Below are 25736 nucleotides of genomic sequence, written 5' to 3'. Positions count from 1 at the left end.
CCATACCATTATATGGTATTTACTATAAGTGAAACTCCGTTGAGGGAAATACCGTAATTCCGCTAATATACATGAAACCCGGCTTGTATTAGGAGGCCGGCTTATAATTGCTTAACAGCGCACCCGGTCATTAATAGAGACCCGGTTTTTAATTGAATACCGGTTACTATTAGAGGAATTACGGTATGTGTATAGTATCACTTAAAGGGGAACTATCTTATAAATGGCCTTTTTCAGTGTTTAGCATTGTTTCCTAGCTATGTGGGCTTATATAAATAGGATCTATGTCTCTAATTCTCATATTTTGGCGCATTCTTCCAATTCTCCTCTCACAATATTCACCCTCACTGAACTGAGTCATCTGAAAATGTGCATATCTGTGATGTCAGAGATTTCTCAGCTGCATAATAATGTGGCAGTTGGTGTGGCAGTTGGCACCAGGCCACACAGTGGTTGGAGCCCAGCCTGAAAACGGCTTAAGATCTTGAGGTAGAAAAATGCTGTTTTTGAGTACTTGATTAGAAATACAAAACAATGCATTTAAAAAAATTAAAAAAAAATTACAGAGGTGTTCCATAAACTCACAGGAATTCTGTAAAAGTGCCCAAATAGTGAAAGAAATAGTAAAATAGTTCCCATGCCAACATTATGGGAAATGCGCTTACCGTCTTCACCAGAATCAGACAAGAAGATGGATACCAATTTCCTCTCTTTGTGTTCAGTAAAAGCTATCTCTGGTTGCAAGCTAGCCTAGCTTAGCACAAATGAATGGAAGAGGATACGGATCAGCTAGCTTAAAACCCCTGGGAGAGGTGTTTTTGGCCAACAGCTAGGCTAGCTGGTTGGTATCGGCTTCTATTAATTTGTGCTAAGCTAAGGCTAGCTTGCAGCCGGATAGCTTTCTACTGAACACACAGAGGCGGAAACCGGTGTCCATCTCCTTGTCTGACTCTGGAGAAGACGGCAAGCGCATTGCCCATAATGTTGGCGTGTTCCTTTAAAGTACTAATAGAAATGCATTTCTTCTTCTATGTCTCTCCAGCTGCGCTGAGGGTGACTATGAGGGAGTCGAGTGTGGAGGTCGTTCAAGGCGACTATGTGGTTTTGCCCTGCTCCTTTTTCACCATGAACTCCCTGTCCAGACTCAACATCATCTGGACCATGGCGCCGTTATCTGACCCAGAATCCCCCTCACAGGTCCGTGCGCAAAACATCCCTGAGTGTCTTCAGACGCAGCGGTAGCCTAAAGGTTAAAGGGTCATTTTTAGCTGATTCTTTTCAAACCTGAATCCAATCGTTCTGTTGTGAGGAGGGAAACAAGGCCAACGTGTTTCTGTGTCTCGGGAGCTCGGCCGCATCGACCCTCTGAGAAGCCTGGCGGAGACGGCACCTCTAGTGAACTGCAGACTATGTCCTCGACTATTTCTTCAATTGTCCTCAACTGTCCCAACTATTTCTTCAACTGACTTTAAAAGTTGGACCTACTACAGACACAGAATGCGCTGGTAATTGTAGTAGATATAAATAATATGAATAATTCATTAAATTAATAATAATAAGGGACAACGACATGGAGAAGGGGACGAGGATGCCCTTATGATAAGGCATCGTCTTTGTATATCCCACATAAGTTATACTGTATGTCCGACTGTCACCTACCACATCCTCCTCACAATAGAATGATCGGATTATGGTTGAAAATCGGCTGCTTTTAAGTAGTTTAGGGTAGTAGGGTTCGTGACTGGAAGGTCGCAGGTTAGGGAAATGTGAGCGGGGAAAGTGAAGCGTCGCACTTCTTTCCCTAGATGACTACTGTGCCCTTGAGCAAGGCACTTAACCCTGGAACTGCTCCAGTTTAGCTGCTCATTGGCCCACAGTAGAGCAATGTAGTTGTACTGGGAAGCTCCCAGCTGAGAATGTGTGGAACCGAACTATGTTATCTGGGCTATGCCAATATTAACTTATATAATAAAAGAATAATAAGTTATATAAATGAATGAATAATATGAATACATATAAATAAAATAATAATAATATAAAGAAATACATGTAAATAAAATTATAATAATATAAATAAATGTAAATTAAATAATAACAATATTAATAAAAAATATATAAATTAAATAAACAAGTGATGATGGACAAAGTTAATATTGAAAGAGTATATAAATAACATTTTTTTGGGTGTGATAGACCGCAAAATCTGCTGGAAACCTCACATAAAATATATCCAAGCAAAGTTAGTCAGGAGTGTTGCAGCTCTGGGAATAACTAGCCCCATATTGGATCATAAAGCATTATACACTCTGTATTGTTGACTTGTATTATTACCATTACTGTGAATTACTGCGTGGAGGTGTGGGGTAACATGTACAAAAGCACCATACACTCATTAGGCATACTACAAAAAATAGCTATAAGGTCAATAAACAATGTAGGATTTTCTGAGCACACTAACGTGCTATCTTTAAAGACACATGCTTTGAAGTTCATGGATCTGATAAGAGCATAAGACTGCACAAATAACGTGCAAAACCAGATATAAATTACTTCCTGGTAACATACAAAATACATTCTCAGACAGAGAGGGCCGTTAAAACTAAAAAGAGGAACGTTGAATCTAAAAACAGGTAATTATTAATGAGTAAGTATAAGTACTAAAAAGGTAATTTTGAGTTTGATTTGATAAAAGCTAAGGGGGATATTTAAGTTGTATTATGATGAACTTGAAGTTAATTATGTATGTGTATATGATAAACAGAAAGTTCATTATTTAAGTTATAAGAAAGCAGGTAGAACCATACAGTATAAGTGTATACTTCCTTCCTACTCATTTTTGAAGATGTAATATTTATTTATTTAGTTTATGGAGAATTTGCTTGATATGTTTATTGTTCATTTGCTTGATATGTTTGTTAATTTGATTGATTATAATGGTTGTGTGTGTGTGTTTTTGTTGTTGTTTTGTTACATGTTCAAAATAAAATCTATCCCTATTCTATTAGCCGGGATACTGGTGTATATTAAAATAAAATCTGATTTACTGCTGGGTTTCTGGAGTTCTAACCCCATCCTCTCTGCTCTCTCCTAGGTGATTGTTTATGACCATGGGCAGGTGATTGAAGACAGCTCCCTCACCGGAAGAGTTGGCTTTGCGAGTAGCGTATAACTTATTCAAACTTTTATCTCTTTCAGTCCAAGTGCATTCAGGTTCATTATTAAAAGTGGAATACTGCGACCACGGACTTTAAGGTTGTTCTTCAGCAAAAGGAAGAATATGCAGTAAAACTCTTAAAGGGGCACTTCACCAAAAAACAATGCAGAATTATTTTGCACATAATCTCACATGCATCCAAAACCTGTTTTGCACACATTGATTTAGTTTGACATTTATTGAGCTGTAATTAACACAACACAAGGATTCAATGTCCCCGATGACATAGCTGGTGGCCTTGTTCAAACTAAATTAATCTGTGCAAAACTGTTTAGAGGTTTTGGATGTGTGTGAGATTATGTGCAAAATAAATCTTGTTTACTGTTTGTTTTTTGGTGAAGTGCCCCTTAAATAGCCTTACCAACATCCGCAAACATGGTCAATTATTATTTCAAGATGTGAGAAATGCATGTTGGAATCCACCCTTCAAACATCAAGCAGCTTCTGAATAGTGCAACGATAACTTTTTTACAGTATCAAATGATTGTGTCCCCCCCAGTAACTGTCTTCAAACAAACCGCCTCCCTTCCTGTCCACAGGCATCCCATGGACCGCTGACCTTGTCCTGAACAATACACGCATATCAGATGCTGGGATCTACCGCTGTATGGTGAACAACCCGCCAGAGACGGGAGATTCTGCCATTGGGGAGGTGGTCCTCAGCGTCCTGGGTACGAGTGGTACCCCTGAAACAGACTGTCCTCAACGTCCTGGGTATGAGCGTTACCCCTGAAACAGACTGTCCTCAACGTCCTGGGTATGAGCGTTAGCCCTGAAACAGACTGTCCTCAACATCCTGGGTATGAGCGTTACCCCTGAAACAGACTGTCCTCAACGTCCTGGGTATGAGCGTTACCCCTGAAACAGACTGTCCTCAACGTCCTGGGTATGAGCGTTACCCCTGAAACAGACTGTCCTCAACGTCCTGGGTATGAGCGTTACCCCTGAAACAGACTGGAGGTGAAGGCAGAGCGGCCTTTTTTATGTATTCTGGGGTCGCTGTGGGTGAATCTCCCAGTCTATTTCTATGGTGTCCAGAGAAAATAGGCTTGACGCAGAGCTTGGCTTGGCCGCCGACGTGAAGTGTGTGCTGTTCAGCGTCCGTTACATTTCCAGTCTGTTTCAGGGGTTAGACCGTGTACACGTTTCCAGTCTGTTTCAGGGGTTAGGTCTTGTACACGTTTACAGTCTGTTTCAGGGGTTAGACCTTGTACATGCTTCCAGTCTGTTTCAGGGGTTAGACCTTGTACATGCTTCCAGTCTGTTTCAGGGGTTAGGCCTTGTACCCGCTCCCAGTCTGTTTCAGTTAGACCTTGTACCCGCTCCCAGTCTGTTTCAGGGGTTAGGCCTTGTACCCGCTCCCAGTCTGTTTCAGTTAGACCTTGTACCCGCTCCCAGTCTGTTTCAGGGGTTAGACCTTGTACATGCTCCCAGTCTGTTTCAACACGCCAACATTATGTGAAATGAGTTTACGGTCTTCCCCAGAGTCAGACAAGAAGATAGATACCAATGTCCTCTCTGTGAGTTCAGTAGAAAGCTATCCGCCTGCAAACTAATGAGAGGGGTCAAAGCTGGATTACTCCGCTTGTAGGCTAGCTGTCACTGAATACTGCTTTAGTTAAATCAATAAAAACAAGTCATTTTCACAAATCACAAATACCATCAGCTCACAAATGCCACTAACAAGATGGTCAATGATTGTATCATTGGTGTTGGACAGGCTAGGCCCACCTGGTTTTGCACTAGCATTGCTAACAAATGGTTTCATACCCCACTGACTTGCACTAGCATTGCTAACAAATGGTTTCATACCCCACTGACTTGCACTAGCATTTCTAACAAATGGTTTCATACCCCACTGACTTGCACTAGCATTGCTAACAAAATGGTTTCATACCCCACTGACTTGCACTAGCATTGCTAACAAAATGGTTTCATACCCCACTGACTTGCACTAGCATTGCAAACAAATGCTAAGATGAGGCTGGTGCCAAATGATCAAAAATCTAAACGCCTGCGTTTTATTTAGATTTTCTTTAACGCTGAACCTTCCCTTTAAGAACATGCGATTCTTCTGATTGGCTACGTAGCGCCCCCCTCGCTGCCGGTGTGCCAATGGGACGGAGACATCGACTTTGGGGGCAGCGTGACTCTGTCCTGTACGGTGACCGAGGGCATCCCCACTCCAGAGATGCACTGGGATAAAATCGACCCAGAAGAGATCTCACTAGACATCGACATGGACGGTAAACTGTCTGTCTACTGTATAGTATATCTTCATATCCTCCTGATGACGACCAATATCACCGTGTATCTATTCTGATGTGTAGGGATATCCACAGCTTCTAGGTTGTTGAGGTTGATTATTCTGTAGTTGCTACCAAATAATTATGTCTTTGTAGGCCTGGGCGATATGGCCAAAAACGATATCACGATAATGATATGATAATGTTATCATATCACTCGATATCGATAATTATCGATTTTGTTATAAGTATTAAAAAATAAAATAAGAAATTGAATAATTTTTTTAGATTATTATTTCTTTTTTTAACAGATGTATGTTTATTTTGCAGCAATTATTTGTCGTTGCTGCCATCGTTAGTGTTACAGCCCCTCACACTCCAGTTCTCAGGCTGCAGCTGGTTTGAAAGCGAAAGTAAACAGGCTTCTCTGCTGGCTGTGGCTCCAGGGGAGTCTAGTTCTGGCTCTGCTAGTTTCTTTTCTATCTTTTGGCGCTTTTTTGGTGGACAAACCACTGCACATGTGCACCGTGACTCGCGACTGGAGACTAGCTCTGCTAGCACACATAGCCTACTGTGTACAGACTGTTTCAAACTGTATTTTTTTAAAGATACATTTTTTGGCGTTTTTATCGCTTTATTGCTACTGGGCAGTCCAGTAGAGAGAGACAGAGGAGGAATGGGAGACAGAGTGGGGGGAAGACATTCGGCAAATAACGACGGGTTCGGGAGTCGAACCCGGGTCGGCCGTGTTGCGGCTGAGCGCGCTATGTGGTTCGCCACTGGGGCGCCCTCAAACTGTATTTTTAATTAGAAAGCAAACTAAATAAATGGACAAGAGACAAATAAATCTCTATTTGGTCAGTATTGTCATTTGGACAAGCAAAGCCATTACTTTAAGTTGCAGGCAAGAAAGACAAGTCTGTCCACTGTCTCTGGTTTTAAAGCTGCCCTGTTGCAATTTTTTCTTTTTTTATTGATATTTTCTTTTATTATCAATCGATATAGATTATTAAAATATATCGCGATAATTATCGTTATCGTTTTATCGCCCAGCCTTACGTCTTTGTAGTTTTATTCGTTTGTAAATAATGTATATGAATTATTACGCATGAGCACAGAGCTCACTGCCACCGTTTAGATTGAATACAGTGCATTTAGTTGAGTTGAGTCTAAAAATAAGTGTGAAAGTCCAAGCCTAATGTTAGTCTTTCTGAATATTGTGATACTTTCCATATCGCCCAGGCCTAGTGTTGTTAACCCTTTCCTGTTGCTGTTACCAGGGGACCTGTCAGGCTCAGTGCAGATAGTGAACGTCTCGTCTCAGACCTCTGGCTTGTATCGCTGTTCTATCTCCAACCTGCTGGGAACACAGAACTGCTACGTCAGCCTTGTCGTCTACAGCCGTAGGTTTTCCTCTCCTCTCTCCCCTCTCTCTCTCCTCTCTCTCTCCCCCCTCTCTCTCCTCTCTCCCTCTCTCTCCTCTCTCCCATTCTCATTCAAGTTTAACTTGTCCTTTATTAATCATTGTGGTGAAATCTGTGCTCTGCATTTGACCCATCCTACTTAAGAGGCAGTGGTGGATTTCTGCACCTTTGATTACACTGTTTACTTTCTCATATTCTTATATTCAGAGACAATTAGGTATATTGTTTACACTGTTTATTTATTTATTATTATAATAATAATAATATATATTTTTTTTATCCACTTTTTCTCCCATTTTCTATATTTTCTCCCATCCCAATTTTCGTATCATCCAATTCAACCCTCCCCTGTCACGGACGCTGTTTCTTGCCTCCCACAAGCCGGCTGCAATGTGGACTAAGTCATACATAGCACAAGTCCCCTTCGGTACTTGAGGTAACGGCAGTCGCATCTTTTCACCTGCGCAGCTCGATCTCTCAGTGGCGGGGAGTAACGCGTGGGAGGCTCACGCTGCCCCCGACACTTCCTGATTCTACTGCGCAGGCGCACCAACCGACCTGTAGGAGTCGCTGTCCACAACGCCCGATCCCCACCCATCAGTTTCCCACCCCCTAATACGGCCAATGTGTATTAGTACGGACGACCAGCTAAACTGAAAGCAAATGTGGAGCGCTGGGCTCGAACTGACGAGCCCAGCGTCTCCAGCATTTCGTGGCGAGTGCCTTGCCACGTAGCCGCCCAATAATAATAATAATAATAATAATAATAATTATAATTGTCCCTCATATTTTTTTATATTCAGATCAAATTGTATTGCCTATATTTTCTTTCTACTATTACCATGCCCAATACCTGAACCTCCCCTCCCCCTCCCCAATGCTGCTATGACACCTGAATTTCCCCAAGGGGATCAATAAAGGAATATCTTATCTTATCTTTCCCCATTTAAAACTACCACAGTGATCCGTCTCCTCATTATACACCGTCTCTGGTAACATCATAGTGAATAAGTAAACTCATAGATGTGATTATTACCAGTGAACTATGCCTTAAGGAAGTGGGAAGAAAAGAAAAAGAATAAATTCTCTATTAGTACTTTAAAGTAACACGCCAACATTATGGGAAATGTGTTTACCGTCTTCTCCAGAGTCAGACAAGAAGATAGATACCAATTTCCTCTCTGCTAACAAACTATCATAGCTTAGCACAGATTAATGGAAGCGGATACGGCTCAGCTAGCCTACAGTAGCTTAAAACAACAGTCCATTGAGGCTTTTAAAAGGGGACTAAAAACATTTCTTTTTAACAAGGCATTTGCTTAAATGGACTGATGTTTTTTTTTTTATTATACTGGTAATTATTATTTTTTTTTTTATCTGAATGTTTCTTCCACTTCATTGGTTGTTTTATTCATTTGAATAGTTTTTATTAATTATATTTTTCTATCTTTATCTCCTTTCATGTAGCACTTTGAGATTGTTACAATATAAAGTGAGAATTACTAATTGAATTAATAATTATTATTATTAGAGTGTTTTTGGCCAACAGCTAGGCTAGCTGATCCATATCCGCTTTTATTAATTTGTGCTAAGCTAGGCTAGTTTGCAGGAGGATAGATTTCTACTGAACGCACAGAGAGGAAATTGGTGTCCATCTTCTTGTCTAACTCGGTAAGACGGTAAGCACATTTCCCATAATGTTGGTGTGTTCCTTTAAAGTACAGTAGTAATAGAGAATTTCTTCTTTTTCTTTTCTTCCTTCTTCTTACACAGTTTGAATGATAGGTGAGGTGGTATGGTGATCACCTGCTTTTTGTCATTGTCTCTGCCCTTTCCCCATGGTAGGTTGGCCAAGAGATAGAGTAGCCAATCAGTAACTGAAAAGTGGCCACTTTCTATCGCTCTGCTGTTGAGAGCCTGCTGACTCAGCCCTGCTGGTCTCTGACAAGAACAAGTTACAGGTTGAAAAAACCCTCAGCTCGGAACTAGGCAAAATCTGCATATGGCTCGCTGATAACAAACTATCATTACACATGGGCAAAACAGAGTCCATTCTCTTCGGTTGAAATAACAAACTCAGCAAGACCGACGGCTTCTCAGTTACAGTGGGTGACAATATTGTCACAAGGAAAGATGAAATTACCTACCTGGGTTCCAACCTAGAGGCTAATCTTTCCTGTGACAAAATGGCATCCAATGTAATAAAAAAAAGTCAACCAACGAACTCGATACTTGTACCGGATCTCCTCTCTGGTAAACAAGAATACCCTGAAGACTCTGGCAGGAGCACTCATTCAAGGGTACTACGACTATGCTTGCACCTCATGGTACCAAAGCACCTCAAAGGCGCTAAAAACAAAATTACAAACATCTCAAAACAAACTGGTCAGACTACTGCTTGACCTGACTCCTAGAACCCACCTCAGCCCTGCCCACTTTGACAACCTAGGATGGCTTAGAGTAGACGACAGAGTACAGCAACTTGAAATGGGCCTGGTCTACAAGATACACTACACGACCAAGGTACCCATGTACATGTCAAAATACTTCCCAAAGGTCAGTGAATACCACGATCACAACACCAGAGGGAGCTCCACAAATCATGTTAAACCCAGATTCGGCTCAAACAAGGGACTAAACACGTTTCGCAATTATGCCACGTCAATGTGGAACGCCCTACCCAAAGCTGTAAAGGAATCTGAATCACTACCCACTTTCAAAACCACTCTCAAAGAACACCTACGGGGGACTGCAATTAGAAACTGGCCCCTGTAAATGTCCTAACCCAACCCCCTCCAATGTACAGTAAATGACCAAGTATGGTTGTCAATATTCCAATGTACAGTTTTGCTTGTACAATTGTACAGTGTTCCCCCCCCACCCCTCCTACCCCCCCCACCCCTCCTACCCAACCCCCCCACCCCCCCCCCTGCCCCACCCACCCAACCACCTCCAATGTACAGCCCCCCCACCCACCCAACCCCACCCCACCTACCCAACCTCCCCCAATGTACAGTTTTTACGTCAAATGTATATACTCTCTTTTCTGGACTCTTTTTGTATCACAAACAGTACTGTATTTGCAAATCTGGTATGTCATAAATGTATAGATGTAGCAGTACTGTCTATCTGTATGTCATGTATGGCATATATGTACTGATGAATTGAAAATGGGGGACCCTGATGTAAACAAGACGAAAGTCCTTCTCTGGTCTGCATCCCCTTAACAATTGTGTGTATTGAGCTGTACTGTATTGTACCCATTCTGCAATCTGTTAATAAAGTTTTCAATCAATCAATTCAATCAATCAATCAATTCAATCAATCAATCAATCACGTACTGGATAACAGTGTGGTACGCCAGCTGCACTGAAGCAGACAGAAAGGCGATTCAGAGGGTCATAAACTCGGCACAGAGAATCATCGGCTGCCCCCTGAAGGACTTGCACAACTCACGCTGCCTCAACAGAGCAAAAAACATTACCAAGCAAGCACAGCTCACACCCTGGCTTCCACCTGTTCGACCTGTTGCCATCAGGCAGGCGTTACAGGTGCACCAGAGCCAGAACAAACGGGCTCAGAGACCGTTTCTTCCCCAGAGCCATCACCACCTTGAACTCCAATATGCACCAATAACTCACCCCTTCCCCCTCCTCCCACACTGTGCAACATCCTACCCCCCAAGTGCAATATACACAGTGCAATACACCCACCCACTACCGTCTGACACTGTGATTGTTATTTTGTATATTGCTGTTATTTTGTATATTGTATTGTAATATTGTTTATTGTATTGTATCTTATGTTTCTGTATAGTATTTTATGGTTCTTGTATAGTATTTTATGTTTCTTGTATAGTATTTTATGTTTCTGTATAGTATTTTATGTTTCTCTTTTATTACCTGTGTGATTTCTTTTATATTCCACCACTGCACCTTAAGTTTGAGTCCCAAATCTCAAATATAATGATAATAAAGTACAATCTAATCTAATCTTTGAACCCTGGCACTGTCAGGTGGTGAGCTGGCGCCTGGAGGGTGGCTGGTATTACATCCACAGTATGGCACCCACCATCTCTGCCAACGTGTCCTTGAGCAAGGCACTGAATCCCAAACTGTTTCATGGGTTTTGTACTGTGGTCAACACAATGCTCAGACATCTCTTAATAAATGCTAGCATCTGGATCTAGCGTATCCGGGAGGGATACGTGTAAAATACACATTTCAATGCCCTTGCATACATTTACAATATAAATATTCTCCTTGTTCCAGCCCCAGAAAGTTCTCCTGGCATCATGCAGGGCACCCTACTGACGCTGGCCATGGCCCTGGTCCTCCTGGCCCTGCTGGTCCTGGTGCTCTGGCTCCACCGCTCCGGGCTGGAGAGGAGGTGGAGGGAGGGCAAGGAGGAGAAGGAGGAGGACTGTTACAACGAGATCAGGTACACTCCGTCTCTCGTCAAACGCTCCTTCGTCTGACGCATCCGTTTCGCAGAAGCTCAGCGACCACAGGAGGGGAGAACCATCCAGACCATCAAGACAAAGACTCACCGGTCTGGACTCTATGGATCTGTTTTCACTCATCAAAGGGGTCCTGTGGTGGTTTCCAGTGAGAGAGGATATTCTATTTGATCTCTCTTGATGCTCAGTAATAGATGCTATAAAATAGCTTTGGAGATAACCTGCGTATTACATGTCAAGCCAATTCAAGTGTATTTACACTACATAGCTCATTATCACAATTACATGTCTCAGTGAGCTTCACAGGTCCACACCATGGAAACAACCCCCCCCCCCCCTGACCTTGACCCCCAATGTTCAAGTCTCACTGTGAGTGTGTTCCACCCCTTTTCGACATCAACGGCAGTATGAATGGCGTTTGGTAAGATAGGCTGAGATCTGCTAAAACACACACCTTGTACACCTACGAACACAACATTAGTTAACGAAAGGGGCGATCTCTCTGCGTTGTAATGAAGAGAAGTCAAAATGACACTGATCTGGTCCTTTAATAAACAGCGTGATGAACCATCATCAAGCTAGATCCACACATTCTCCACCCTCACCATTTTGTCCAATAATTTTATCAAATGTTCTTGATTGTGTTTCTTGTTTCTTAGTGTTGTTTATTGCTGCTGTGTTTTGTACTGTTCTGTAATATTCCTACGTTTTTTTATGATTATGTATTTCATACATTGTTATGAATATTTTTTGGAGGGGAAGAATTTTCTTAGTCTTATACAGCATAGATTTTGACAATTAGTTTGGGGTAATTGGACAAACCATATTGAGATGCAATAATCTTTTCTCCAGTAAAGATTCAACATCTGTATGGATGAAGGCTGAAGATCGAATGGCTTTGCTTTGATTTACAATGTTACATGTTTTTTGTCATCAGATGTTAGTAGTTGGGTAAATTATCTCAAACAAATGCCCTGTTTTAGCCTGGTTGGCCCTGATACCCAACCAATGGCGTGCCCCGACATTTCTTATTTTTCTAAACACGGGGAACACCTGAAAATGAGTTTGTTCTTAGTGTTTTCCCCAATATGTATAAATAAAGGTTGAATTGAAAGAAATAGTGTCTCATCATAGTGGTAAATGTGACATCACACTGTGTGCGTTTAGGCCTAGAATGACATGATGAGGAAGGGAGGCAGCTCCAACCTAGATATACCGAATATCAAGGTGTACCATCATGGATCCATATCAAGGTATGGATTTCTACTATACCGTCATCAACAATATACAGATCTTGTAAAACAATAAAAACTATAGATGTATTTTTAAGTGTTCCTTGCAGAAGTATCAAAAAGATTAAAAAAAACATTAATTAAAATACACTCTTCTGAATAAAAAAAGTACCATGACAATTAATAAATAATAAATATGTCTCCTGCCATATTTTGCTTGACGGACAGACAATAAAAAGGTGGAATAAAATAAAATAGAATATAAACTAAATTAACATAGAAGCACAATAGAATATAATGTAATTATAAAATAAAAATAGGTATAGGCCAGGGCTGCACAACATATCAATACTGGAACTCACAAACTTTGATTGGATGGTTACAGCAGAATGTGGTTGAATGTGGATTTTCCCAGGGCATTGTACTTAGAATTATCACTCAGAAGGACCACAATCATCTGTTCTTGTTTAAAAGTGACCAAGCATTCTGAGGTTGTTACATTTGAACTATACGGCTTGAAACAGGTATAGTTTTAAAGGTCCCATATTGTAGTCCTTTTCAAACGAGTTAAATAGGTATTTGAGGTCCAGTAAACATGTCTTTAGATTATGCATTCTAGCAGCCTCTATACCCCTCTGTTTCAGTCCTGTTCCAAAACCCTGTTTCTGTGTCTGTAGATTAGATAGATTAGATTAGAATCAGAATCAGACTGTCAACAAAAATGTCCCAAAAGGTCTATCGCATCAAAATATAATATAGGGATGTATAGAAATTAAATATAATTTGCATATTTAAACATAACATTTCCAAAAACCTTTTATACAGAAAATAATTGTCTCAATGTAAGTAATGAACTGGGAAAGTATTGTGGTGATATCTATTATTTAAAACGTTTTAACCTTTAAAACTTTTCTGGTGGAGCCAAAAAAGTCCCCTGCTATATTCTGCTCCCCTTCGCGTAATTCGCTCATGGCTCTGGCTGTGGTTGAGGTCTACTGTACATGTTCAGGAGACTCAGTCGCATAAAAACGTTATCATGGTCATGTCTCTAGTACCCAGACAACCCGACCTACGAGCGAATCTATGAAGAGGAGCAAAATATGGCAGGAGACTTATTTAGCAAAAACTCAGTTTTTTAACAAAAGCACTCCATACCTTCAGGAGGTGATAACCACTAATAAGCTACAAAACCAAAAGGTCTATCATATCAAAACATAATCTAGGGATGTATAGGAATAATTAAATCACATCTAGAATTTGCCCACCCAGATGGTACCAAATCGTCCAATTTGGGGATTTGGCCCAAGGACTAACACTGCTGAACCACTAGGTTTGCTGTGCTGCATTGTGTTGTACAAATGGCTATATTTTCGGACTTCCTCTGCCAGTCTTTTTATTCGATTTGGTCCATGTTTGTAATGTAGTTAATCACGATCGCTAATGGAACGCTCCGACCAAGCGACCCAAGATGATAAATAGTAAATACGGAAGTACGCCAGAGGAACATGTACACGGCCTGGCCCAGGGCAGGGCAGAGGAACACGTACACACGGCCCGGCCCAGGGCAGAGGAACACATACATGGCCGGCCCAGGGCAGGGCAGAGGTATTGGGACAGGGGGAGGACTTTGCTGCCAGTAGTAAACCAGTTCGATTCCTGCTTGGGGACCAGGTTTCCGCGTTGCCAGGTACCCAGGTGGGGTATCTCCCAGGCCTTTCTGTGTGGAGTTTGCATATTCTCCCCGTGCTCGCAAGGGTTTCCCCCCCGATAAGATAAGCCCAATGGAAAAACATGCACAACAGATCGCTAACGCTGTCGCGTCCCTGACGAAGACGGGCAGGAGCACTTGGATTGGTCCCCGGGGCGCGGTCCCTCGCCGACGCCCCTATCTGCTCCCGGCTGCCCTTGGGGGGAAGGACGACGGGATGGGTCAAGCGCAGAGACTCAATCGCATCGGCGGCCCAACAGTTGCATGTGTGTCACTTCATGCCAAATAAAGACTTCTGAAAAGTCCTGCATTATTATTATTATAACTAATCATTTGTCTGAGTAGGTAGGATTTAAATGCTGGTGTTAGTAGAATGATGGGCCTTCAAGGACGACACAGGCTGAGATCATACCTATTTACATTAGCACAAAGATATCTTCTGTATCACCGGCTAGCTCTGTGTTGCCATAACAGACAAGAAGGACGGAGAGAGAGAGAGAGAGAGAGAGAGAGAGAGAGAGAGAGAGAGAGAGAGAGAGAGAGAGAGAGAGAGAGAGAGAGAGAGAGAGAGCGAGAGAGAGAGAGAGAGAGAGAGAGATCAGGTGACTGGGTTGATGGGGTTGATACTGGGTTGAAAGGGTTGATACTGCGTTGGAAGGGTTGATACTGGGTTGATGAGGTTGATGGGATTTATGGGGTTGATACTGGGTTGAAAGGGTTGATGAGGTTGATACTGGGTTGATGAGGTTGGTGGGATTGATGGGGTTGATACTGGGTTGACTGGGTTTACTCTGTTTATACTGGGTTGAAAGGCTTGATACTGGGTTGATACTGGGTTGATTGGGTTAATACTGGGTTGATACTGGGTTGAAAGGGTTGATACTGGGTTGAAAGGGTTGATACTGGGTAGATTGGGCTGATACTGGGCTGATTCTGGGTTTAGAGTATCTATCTTGTGTCATCCTTGTGTCAAGTCCAAACCAAATATTTGACTAAATATGTATCGTAAATTAAGTGGCAGGCCCTGTGCGTGTCGACGACACTGTGCAACAAACTCAAAACAACAAGAAAGGTGAATATGGGAGGGGCCTCACCTGACAGCGGCGTGTGGGGTATCTCTGGAAGTGTGTACGACTCTCCGACCTCTTCCTCTTCACTCTCCTTGTCCTTCCTCTCCTCCGCTGTAACCTCAGCCACCGCCACCATGATGAGTGTGTCCTGCTTGGACGTCTTGTCCTTGTCTCTCTTACTGCCGAGTCGCAGGCTGCGTCGGAAGGCCCCCGCCCCTTTCTTCAAGAGAGAATCACCGAGGGCTATGGCGGTATCTATTGGGTGACAACATGAGATATTTTCTCAAAATATGCATACAGTGGAGAGAGGACAATCAAGGATTACCCAATAACACAAGGTTTACATACAGTACGAGATGTGGAGATGTGTGGCCGTGCAGAAATGACGTTCACAAAACCAATTAAAGTTTTGTTATTACAAATATTAAAGGAACACTCCGACATTATGGGAAAAGGCCTTTACCGTCTTCTTCAGAGTCAGACTATCCGGCTGCAAGCTAGCCTAGCTTAGCACAAATTAATGGAAGCGGATGCGTAGTGGCTAGCCTAGCTTAAAACTCCAGGAGAGGTGTTTTTGGCCAGGTAGTACAGGTAGTAAAAACAACACAAGCAGTGTAAACAAATAAGTCAATATAATTTACTAAAGAAATATACAGTATTCACAGTGTCACATAAGGTGCAGTATGCATAAGGTAAGTGTTATAATTTACTGTCTAACTAACTGAAATATACAGAATTCACAGTATCACAGTATTCAGTATTCACATAAGGTGCAGTATTCACATAAGGTGCAGTATTCACATAAGGTGCAGTATTCACATAAGGTGCAGTATGCATAAGGTAAGTGTTATAATTTACTGTCTAACTAACTGAAATATACAGAATTCACAGTATCACAGAATTCAGTATTCACATAAGGTGCAGTATTCACATAAGGTGCAGTATGCGTACGGTAGTGTTATTGTCCTCCTTGGGTTCCTATTAGTTCTAGTTGGATGTCTGGCAGCAGTCCCTGCCGACTGTTGTGGAGCCTGATGGCCACTGGTATGAAGGACTGTCCGAGGCGGTTAGTTGAGTGTCGGGGGGGTATGAGTCTGTGGCTGAACGTGCTTCTCATCTTGACTAGCTCGTCGTAGAGGGGGTGGGAGGGATTCTCCAGGATAGCAGCCAGCTTCCTTCTCATCCCCCTCTCTGCCATCACCTCTAGTCTGACCAGCTCAACTCCCACCACGGAGCTAGCCTTCCTCACCAGCTTGTTCAGTTTGTTGGTGTCCCTCGAGTTGATGTACCCCCCCCCCCCCAGCATGCCACAGCATAGAAGAGGACGCTGGCCACTACAGACTGGTCAAATGACTGCAGCAGTCTATTGCACACGTTGAAGGACCTGAGTCTCCTCAGGAAGAACAGCCTGCTCTGTCCCTTCCTGACTCCACCACCTCAACCTCCTCCCCTCGGATGGTGATGGGAATCGGGGGGGGCCTCTTCTTGATACACTTGATATCCCTGGTGATATGCTGACTCTCACTGCCCATCTATCTACACTTTATTAACCCTGGTGATATACTGACTCTCACTGCCCATCTATCTACACTTGCTAACCCTGGTGATATGCTGACTCTCACTGCCCATCTATCTACACTTGATAACCCTGGTGATATGCTGCTCTCGCTGCCTATCTATCTACACTTGATAACCCTGGTGATATGCTGTTCTCACTGCCCATCTATCTACACTTGATAACCCTGGTGATATGCTGACTCTCACTGCCCATCTATCTACACTTGATAACCCTGGTGATATGCTGCTCTCGCTGCCTATCTATCTACACTTGATAACCCTGGTGATATGCTGCTCTCACTGCCCATCTATCTACACTTGATAACCCTGGTGATATGCTGCTCTCGCTGCCTATCTATCTACACTTGATAACCCTGGTGATATGCTGCTCTCGCTGCCTATCTATCTACACTTGATAATAATAATAATAATAATAATAATAATAATAATAATAATTAATTTTATTTATATAGCGCTTCTCAATGACCCGAAGTCGCTGACAGTAGTTATAGTAAAAACAAAGAAACAAAAAAAAGGAACATGAGACCATGGGGGAAACAGGGGGAAAACAGCATGAGATAACACAAAAAGACAGAGCGACAGGAACAGACATCAATCGGGTTGGAGGGGGGGGGGGGGGTTATGGGTGGGGGGGGGGGGGTTGAAGGCAAGGGAGAACAGGTGGGTTTTGAGGCGAGCTTTGAAGGTGGAGAGTGTAACCCTGGTGATGTGCTGCTCTCGCTGCCTATCTATCAACACTTGATAACCCTGGTGATATGTTGAATGCAGAAACGAGGTAGAAGAGGTACTGTAGTGTGAATTTGTAAGAATAAATAGATAAAATATGGTGTAATGTTAACTCTTCTGCCCCCTTAGCGACTATTTTGTGTTTTTTGCCTATATTTTTTTGTGTTTCTGTGTACAACGATGGCTGTGTTGATTATTATGTTATGAAATTGTGTCCGTTTGCTTATTTTCCATATATTCACAGAATTTGAAAAGATTAGATTTTGAAACCCTCTAACACAAAAGTTAACAATATTAGCTTTCAAACCGTCCATAGTGGTTTATTTCTTGCCATTAGGGGGTTAGGGTTAGGGTTACTCAGACAGAAAGATTAGGAGAAGGTAAAATCTCATCCATGTGCCCGTGCCCACCCCAACACTTGCTCAACAGTCCCCTAACCTAACCCTAACCCCAACCCTAACCCCAACCCTAACCCTAACCCCAACCCTAACCCTAACCCCAACCCTAACCCTAATCCTAACCCCAACCCTAACCCTAACCCCAACTCTAACCCTAACCCTAACCCTACAAACGGAAATATTTGGAATCTTTGATAGATATGTTGAGTTAGGTTCATAGTGGTATTCATGAAAAAAAGAATTGGAACGAAATATTACAAATTAAGTTTTTTATGACCTTGAACGTGATGCAATCTTTTCATGCACTAACGTGACAACTCTGTCAGTTACTTAACAAGGCACAAGGGTTAAAAGGTGTTTAAAGTGAATGTTAAAAGTGAGCGTGTGCATGTGGACGTTGTGTGCAATGAATGTAGAATGGATGGGTTAGTTACATAGAGTCCACATTGAGCAGCCTGGGGATAGAAGCTCCTTTTGAGTCTCTCTGTGCTGCCATGAGACTCATGAGCATCGGCATTGTCAATACCTGGAGCTCACACAATGGAGCACGGGCCTGTTGAAATTGGCAATGCTGTTTGGGGGCCATTTAATACATTTGTAGTGTGTAATTCCATAGTATCCAAGTATTTATAAAGTATCTCATGTCTTTTTTTTTATCTCCTTTTTCTCCCCATTTTCTATTTTCTCCCATCCCAATTTCGTATTATCCAATTCTACCCTCCCCTGTCTTATATCTATGGTTACAACTTTGTTTACCCATCAATGACAAGTAAAAATGGCTGCTGTGAAAAGGGCCTATTGGTGGGTGTTTGGTTCACTGCTGTTACCTGAGGCTGTTCTAGAATGTGCCAGGGGTTTGTTGTCGGCGAGCGACAAGCCCTCCGTTCCATTCTCCTCTTTCTTCTGGAAAAACACGCCAATACTCTTCAGAGGAGAAGCGATTGAAGACCCAGTGCTCGGACCTTAAGAGAAACGGGCAGAGATGAGAGAAAGGAATATGACTGAAGAAGAAATTATATATTTACTGGATATACAAAAAGAAGTTAAAAAGAAGTCCCATTCCTCAATCAAAAGCAATGTGGTAGCCCTACCACTGGTATTAGTAAATGGTAAATGGCTGCATTTATATAGCAGCTTTTATCCAAAGTGCTTTACAATTTTGTTCCTCACATTCACCCATTCACTCACACCGACGGCGGAGGCAGCCATGCAAGGTGCCAACCTGCTCATCGGGAGCAGTTAGGGGTTAAGTGTCTTGCTCAAGGACAATTCGACACGCTGCCCGGGAGGAGCGGGAATCAAACCGGGAACCTTCTGATTACCAGACGACCGCTCTACCTCCTGAGCCACTGTCGTCCCCAATTTTTGGAGGAATAAGCATGAATCCGCAATAGCTGCAACCGTGTCTGTCTTTTTGGACTACCTTATGTTGAGGCTGTTGCTAGGCAGAGGAGCCAAGAACAAAACAATTTCACAACTCTATGCTGTAACAGTAATAGAAGAGGTGACAATAAAACTGCTGATTCTGATGCACGCACACACACACACACACACACACACACACACACACACACACACACACACACACACACACACACACACACACACACACACACACACACACACACACACACACACACACACACACACACACACACACACACACACACACACACACACACACACACACACACACACACACACACACACACACACACACACACACACACACACTTGACCTCCATGCCCAATTTCAGCCTCCTAGGGTGAAAACTGTAGCTGCTACAGGGTGGGGAGTCTGGGGATCAACCAATCAACCAGCTAAAAAATTGTCAAATTGGTTGACTGAGCTTTTGACACTTGACTGGAAGAATATAATCCCGAACTTCTACTGTATTTCATATCTGTGAAATGCTTTGTTTACATGTGAAATGTGTGTACACTCAGTAGTACTAATTTGTATATTTTGTACCCAGTTTAATCACCTGTACAACTCTTGACTTGACTTGTACATTGTATATTGCTGTTGCACTTTACTGTTAAATTTGCTCTCTGGTTGGATGGCAAACGTATTTTCATTGTACTGTACTTGGGCTGTATAATGACAATACATTTGAATCTAATCTAAACCTGTATTTTGATTAATGATGGGTTAAGAAAAGCGCATTTTATTTCTTGAAGACGTGTCCACATGCGCACATTTTAGAAGGTCAAAACAATTCTGGAGGGAGAAATATTTATATTCAGGTTCCTTGATGTGGTTCCCTTGTTCCTTGATCGTTTCACAATCATACCTATCACGGAGAAACAATCACACACTCAGTCACCCCTGCAATTCCTGTTTGTTTGTGTGCTTTCTCCCTGAGACACGTCACCCTCTGTTCAGTAAAGCTGAATGTCTCCAGTCCAAGAAAAACAACTGAAGCCCAATGTTTTATAACAGCACATACTGTATAGTTTAAAGGAATCGATGATGTCGTTATCAACTCAGTTCTACTGGTATATACAGTATGTTGTTGCAACTTACTCTCAGGTGTACGTTTTTTGGAATGTTCTAGAATCTCAGAATTCTATCTCAGAATTTGACCACTCAACAGCTTTCAATGGCCAGTAGCCATGTTGACATCATCATCATCATCATTAGAATGTTGAGATTGTACACGTGCATGGGTTAAATACCAGTATCGACTCAGTTGTACCGATACAGTATGTGCTGCTTTATGTTGTTGTTCTTGGACCAGAGAGACGTTCAGCTTCACTGAATAGAGTGTGACGTGTCTCACTCCAAAAAGCACAGAAACATACAATGCAGGGGTCATTGTGTAGTGTGTGTGCGAGTGAGTGAGTGAGTGAGTGAGTGAGAGTGAGTGAGTGAGTGAGTGAGTGAGTGAGTGAGTGAGTGAGTGAGTGAGTGAGTGAGTGAGTGAGTGAGTGAGTGAGTGAGTGAGTGCGTGCGTGCGTGTATGTATGTATGTATGTATGTATGTATGTATGTATGTATGTATGTATGTATGTATGTATGTATGTATGTATGTATGTATGTATGTGTGTGTGTGTGTGTGTGTGTGTGTGCATGTGTGTGTGTGTGTGTGTGTGTGTGTGTGTGTGTCTGTGACTTGTCCTCCAGGGTGACCCAAAACTTAATCAAGACAGGAATGTCCGAAATTGAGTCATGTTGAAAACTCCCCAGTCGAATAAAAAGTCAACGTTAAAGTCGCCAGTCCAGTCTGGAGGAGACCTTGTTGTGATTAGTGGCGTCACTGAGGACTAGTCTGCTTCCATGCTGTCTGGTAATTATTTAATCAAGGCCTCAATTCAGACCTATCGACCCCTAGCCCCTATCTCCAACTCATCCATGATAGGGTAGAGTCCTTTCCCAGTACAATCCACGCTGTGCTTCATACTACATTAGCCACAAAACGAATGTGAAGTCAATAGGGCCACTGTAAAATAAATAGGCCTAAATAAATAACATTTTAAAACTAAAAAACAAAAGAAACCTAGATTTCTGGGTTTGTCCAGACTGCCCATCAGCCAAAACTGCGGTATCAAATACAAGGCTTTCCCAAGGATTTTCAAACAAGATGGCGCTGAGTCGCAAGTAGGAAGAGGCAAATAAATGTGCAATAGAAATTTGCTGTCATTTCCTGCAACTTAAAAACATAATTTCAATAAAATAGCAAACACAAGAGTAAGTTATTTAAGCACAATGTATAAGGTCGCACAATAGTTGAACATGAGAACACACAGCACACACACACACAGTGGAACAGAGGACCGAGCAATCACATATTAGGCAATGATGCGTCTGTTTCTAAGCTGGCCCCAAGCTTTCACTGCAAAAATAAAAATAAAATATATATAGTGGCGCTGAGCCCCTATACCATTGTTTAGGGAAAGCCCTGAAATTAGAAGATCAGCATGGATTGTACTAGGAAAGGACTGTACCAAGTATTAACGTCATTAGTAAGTAGGAAACAGGGCTACAGGTCCAGAATTCTGAACTCCCACTGGTGGGTCCAATAGCACAATTACTGCTGTATAGCCGTGGTTTTGCTCACATCTGCAGCACACAGTTTTTCAAATCAGAGGAGAGATTCTAAGGTTTGTGACGCTTTTAAACATTCCATCCATGGTAGCCGGGAGATGTAGATAATAAGGGACTTGTGCCGTCCTAGCTTTCAATGTAATGTCATGACACTTGTATAACAAGATGGTTGGTATGAACTTGTTGCTTATTCTAGACGCGCTGTCGTTCATGTGAAGCGTTAGAATCAGCAGATAAGATAAGATATTCCTTTTATTGTTCCCCTGGGAACATGTGGGCGTCATAGCAGCAAGGGGGAGGGGGGAGGGGAGGTACAGGTATGGGCACATGAGGGTCTGTGTGCCCTATCAGCCATAATAAACGTTACAATAAATATAGGCAATAAAAAATGTCATCTGAATATATACTGTCAGTAAAAGTAAACAGTACTAAGGTACACTAAGGGTCTGTACCCTATCGGTCATAATATACATTATAGTCCATGCAGGTTTTAGTGGTTAAGGGTCAGACATTACTAATAGTTCTCTAGTTCTGCCACCGTTAGTTCTCCAGCTGCTGGCAGCAGTCCATGCTATGTACAAAGAGTGTGGGAAGTTTAGACAACTCACCTGCACTAACCAACCGGCAACGATCCACTTACTTAAGTTAATGAAAACCTCTATACCTTATAAGGACATTACAAGTTATATTGAATACGGTGGAAGTGCTGTTCAGTTTGCTTCAGAAGAGACATGACGTGGTAAAAGCCAGTTGAAAGAGCTTCTTCTAACGGCTCAAGAAATGTCAAAGTTCTGGTGATTTCATCCCATTGACCCGAGGTAAAACTCAGATGACTACGTTTTCAGTCAGTTTGCAGCAGCCTCCCAATGTTGCCTGTAGTCTCCGCTTCCCATGACCTTGGGAGGTCCCCGCCAGACTCAAAACCTGGTTTCACATTACAATTCACTTGACTTAAAAAGGGAAGGTTTGGTGATTTTGAACCTTTATAAAATTCCTTCATAGAATTCTTCTCCAACTTATGCGACTTAAGTGCATGCATTGTTGTTTGTGACTGTGTCCTGACTTCCAGTGTTAGCCTCTCGTGTTCCACATTTACAGTACTGACTTACTCTAGAGTAGTAAGCTAAGCTACTCTAACTTATTCCGATTTTATATTTGGGCACCTAAAGCTGATACCAGAGGGGAACACCTGAAGCGAGCTGTTTAAACCGCAGTCACTCTGGATAACTATGTCCTCAGTGATAATAATCAACAATGGTGAGAGAAAAATCACATTTAGTTCCAAATCACACAACCTCTCTTTTTTTTACGTGAGCCACTACTCGACACAATACTCACTAGGTGACGGTGGTGCCGCCGGGCATGTCGTCTCGGGGTCATCTCTTGGTGCCCCCGCGTCCGGTTTGGGCTTGACCTTTGACCCTTTGCTGCCGGACGACGAGAGGGGGCTCTTCTCTCCGACCCGCCTGATGCTCTCGCGAAACGACTTCCTCAACATTCCCAACTTCACGGCTCCGTCGGACGACGGCTTCCTCCCGCTGGTCTCCATGACGGGCGACTTCAGGGAGAGTCTGTCGCCCTCCTCCTCGTTGTTCATGTCTCCTGAGTCAGCAGATCCCTCGGGCTGTGATGAGAACACATTTGGTTTCGTAAGAAGAGAATAAGGTTTTCCCAGGTGGATGTCAGCCACTGTGCCTGTGCTTGTGTGTGTGTGAAGGGAGCAGATGTTGTTGTGGTTGCTGTCGCCCTCGTCAGAAGAGACGACCACACAGGGTCTGTTTACTGTCAACATGCCATTTTGCCAAAGAGGCCAACTGGTTGTGTCGCCATTATCAACATGACTACGTATAGTTGAAAATGTGACTTTAGTGGCAACTAGTGTGACTTGTTAAGGCGACAGTAACTGTATTATCGGTATTTATTGTTTAATTAAGTAGGAGGAGTATAAAATTAGGACTTCTAGGATATTGACAGCTGGGAGGTTATTGTGTTGCATACTCAATGTTTCAATGTAATGAGTCAGATATCAGAGATTTAACATTACTGTATATTATAAGCTAATAGTGTTGCAGTAAACTCATACCAGGATTAGAATAGAATGGAATAGAATAGAAGTACTTTATTGATCCCGAGGGAAATTCAGCACTACAGATCGCTCACAATAAACATTTACGCAGTCAAAAATCTAAAATAAGAATAAAAATACAGTCAAGGATATACATTCTAAAATATGTATATACATTCTAAAATATACATCCAAAAATATACAGTAAAATGTAGACTACATTTTTTTTTTTTAAATGATTCACTACACGGGCAAGAGGCTCTCAGCCTTTTCACGTCAAGGACCTCCAAATGTATACACATTAGGCCCCGGACCCCCTTTCATAAGATTCTGTCTCAGGGACCCCCGTCTGATAAGAGTTTTATTAACCCTTTCACTGCCACACGACAGAAGGTTAACCCTTTACTATCACACAACCAACATTATGGGAAACGAGCTCACCGTCTTCTCCAGAGTCGGACAAGAAGATAGATACCAATGTCCTCTCTGTGTGTTCAGTAGAAAGCCATCCGGCTGCAAGCTAGCCTAGCTTAGCACAAATGAATAGGCTAGTGGTCCGTATCCGCTTCCATTAATTTGTGCTAAGCTAGGCTAGCTTGCAGGCGGAAAAGCTAAGTAAATGGTAAATGGCTGCATTTATATAGCAGCTTTTATCCAAAGCACTTTACAATTTGTTCCTCACATTTACCCATTCACTCACCCATTCACTCACACATTCACACACCGACGGCAGAGGCAACCATGCTCATCGGGAGCAGTTATGGGTTAAGTGTCTTGCTCAAGGACACTTCGACACACTGCCCGGCCGGGAGGAGCGGGGAATCGAACTAGGAACCTCCGGTCCGGATAACCAGACGACTGCTCTACCTACCAAGCCACTGTCGCCCCAGTAAAAGCTAATTTCCCATAACGTTGGCGTGTTCCTTTAATTAAGTGCAGAAATCTATTGCTGTGACACCAATGGAGAAAGTGAAACCAATGATCAGAACAGTCACTTATTGTCCTAAACCTCCAGTGAATGAAATAGTCAAATTAATTAAGAATCGTAGAACCCATCAAGGGAGGGCCCCTGTGGGGCCCCTGAAGCCCATTGGGCTAGATTATCACTTTATGACTAATAGGCCACACCAGTCACTCGACGTGTCTGTAAATGAGGGAAACCTCGGTTGCCTTTCGAGTCTAAATAAAGGATTGAAATTAAATTAAATGAAAAGTATGGACAGTCAAACCTTTTCAGTTCACACACGACACACTAGTGAAAGATAAAAAAAAAATTGCATTTACTCACTATACTTCTTCTTACACTGTGTGTGTGTGTGTGTGTGTGTGTGTGTGTGTGTGTGTGTGTGTGTGTGTGTGTGTGTGTGTGTGAAAAGAAAGCCGCAGCCTGCTCCAAGTCAGATGGTCAGAACTCAAAAACCACCAGACAAACTATTGTTTCATATTAGCAAATCATTATCTCTAAGGCGCAGCAGTGACAACAACACCACCAGTTGTCCAGTTGCTGATAAGTGTGTTTCATGAGCAAATAAAACCAACAGGCCTTCAAAGAGAGAGCACAGAGAGAG

At 42.5% G+C, this 25736-nt stretch overlaps 2 protein-coding genes across 2 annotated transcripts in view; one reads left to right on the top strand and one right to left on the bottom strand.

The window, feature by feature from the left end:
- The window catches only part of exoc3l4 (exocyst complex component 3-like 4), a 44711-nt gene that overhangs the window by 18716 nt on the left and 259 nt on the right, over positions 1 to 25736 (bottom strand). The window contains exons 2-4 of the mRNA XM_084310555.1: positions 23442 to 23727; positions 18883 to 19017; positions 15378 to 15608 (exon numbers count right to left, since the gene is read on the bottom strand). Coding sequence (XP_084166681.1) covers positions 15378 to 15608; positions 18883 to 19017; positions 23442 to 23700 — 625 coding nt within the window. The 5' untranslated portion in view covers positions 23701 to 23727. The remainder of the gene's footprint in view (positions 1 to 15377; positions 15609 to 18882; positions 19018 to 23441; positions 23728 to 25736) is intronic.
- Positions 1015 to 11361, top strand: LOC311225057 (immunoglobulin superfamily member 11; the record flags this gene model as incomplete). Its single annotated transcript, XM_084310267.1, has 6 exons — positions 1015 to 1197; positions 3092 to 3158; positions 3754 to 3885; positions 5305 to 5460; positions 6741 to 6863; positions 11156 to 11361. 6 exons carry the CDS (start codon positions 1015 to 1017, stop codon positions 11359 to 11361), a joined length of 867 nt encoding a protein of 288 aa, XP_084166393.1.

The sequence above is a fragment of the Notolepis coatsorum genome, assembly GCF_963971535.1.
Source record: "Notolepis coatsorum genome assembly, chromosome: 3".
Taxonomy (NCBI): Eukaryota; Metazoa; Chordata; class Actinopteri; order Aulopiformes; family Paralepididae; genus Notolepis; species Notolepis coatsorum.
Note: the sequence above shows the minus strand (reverse complement) of the source record. Positions and strands in the feature narration are given on the sequence as shown.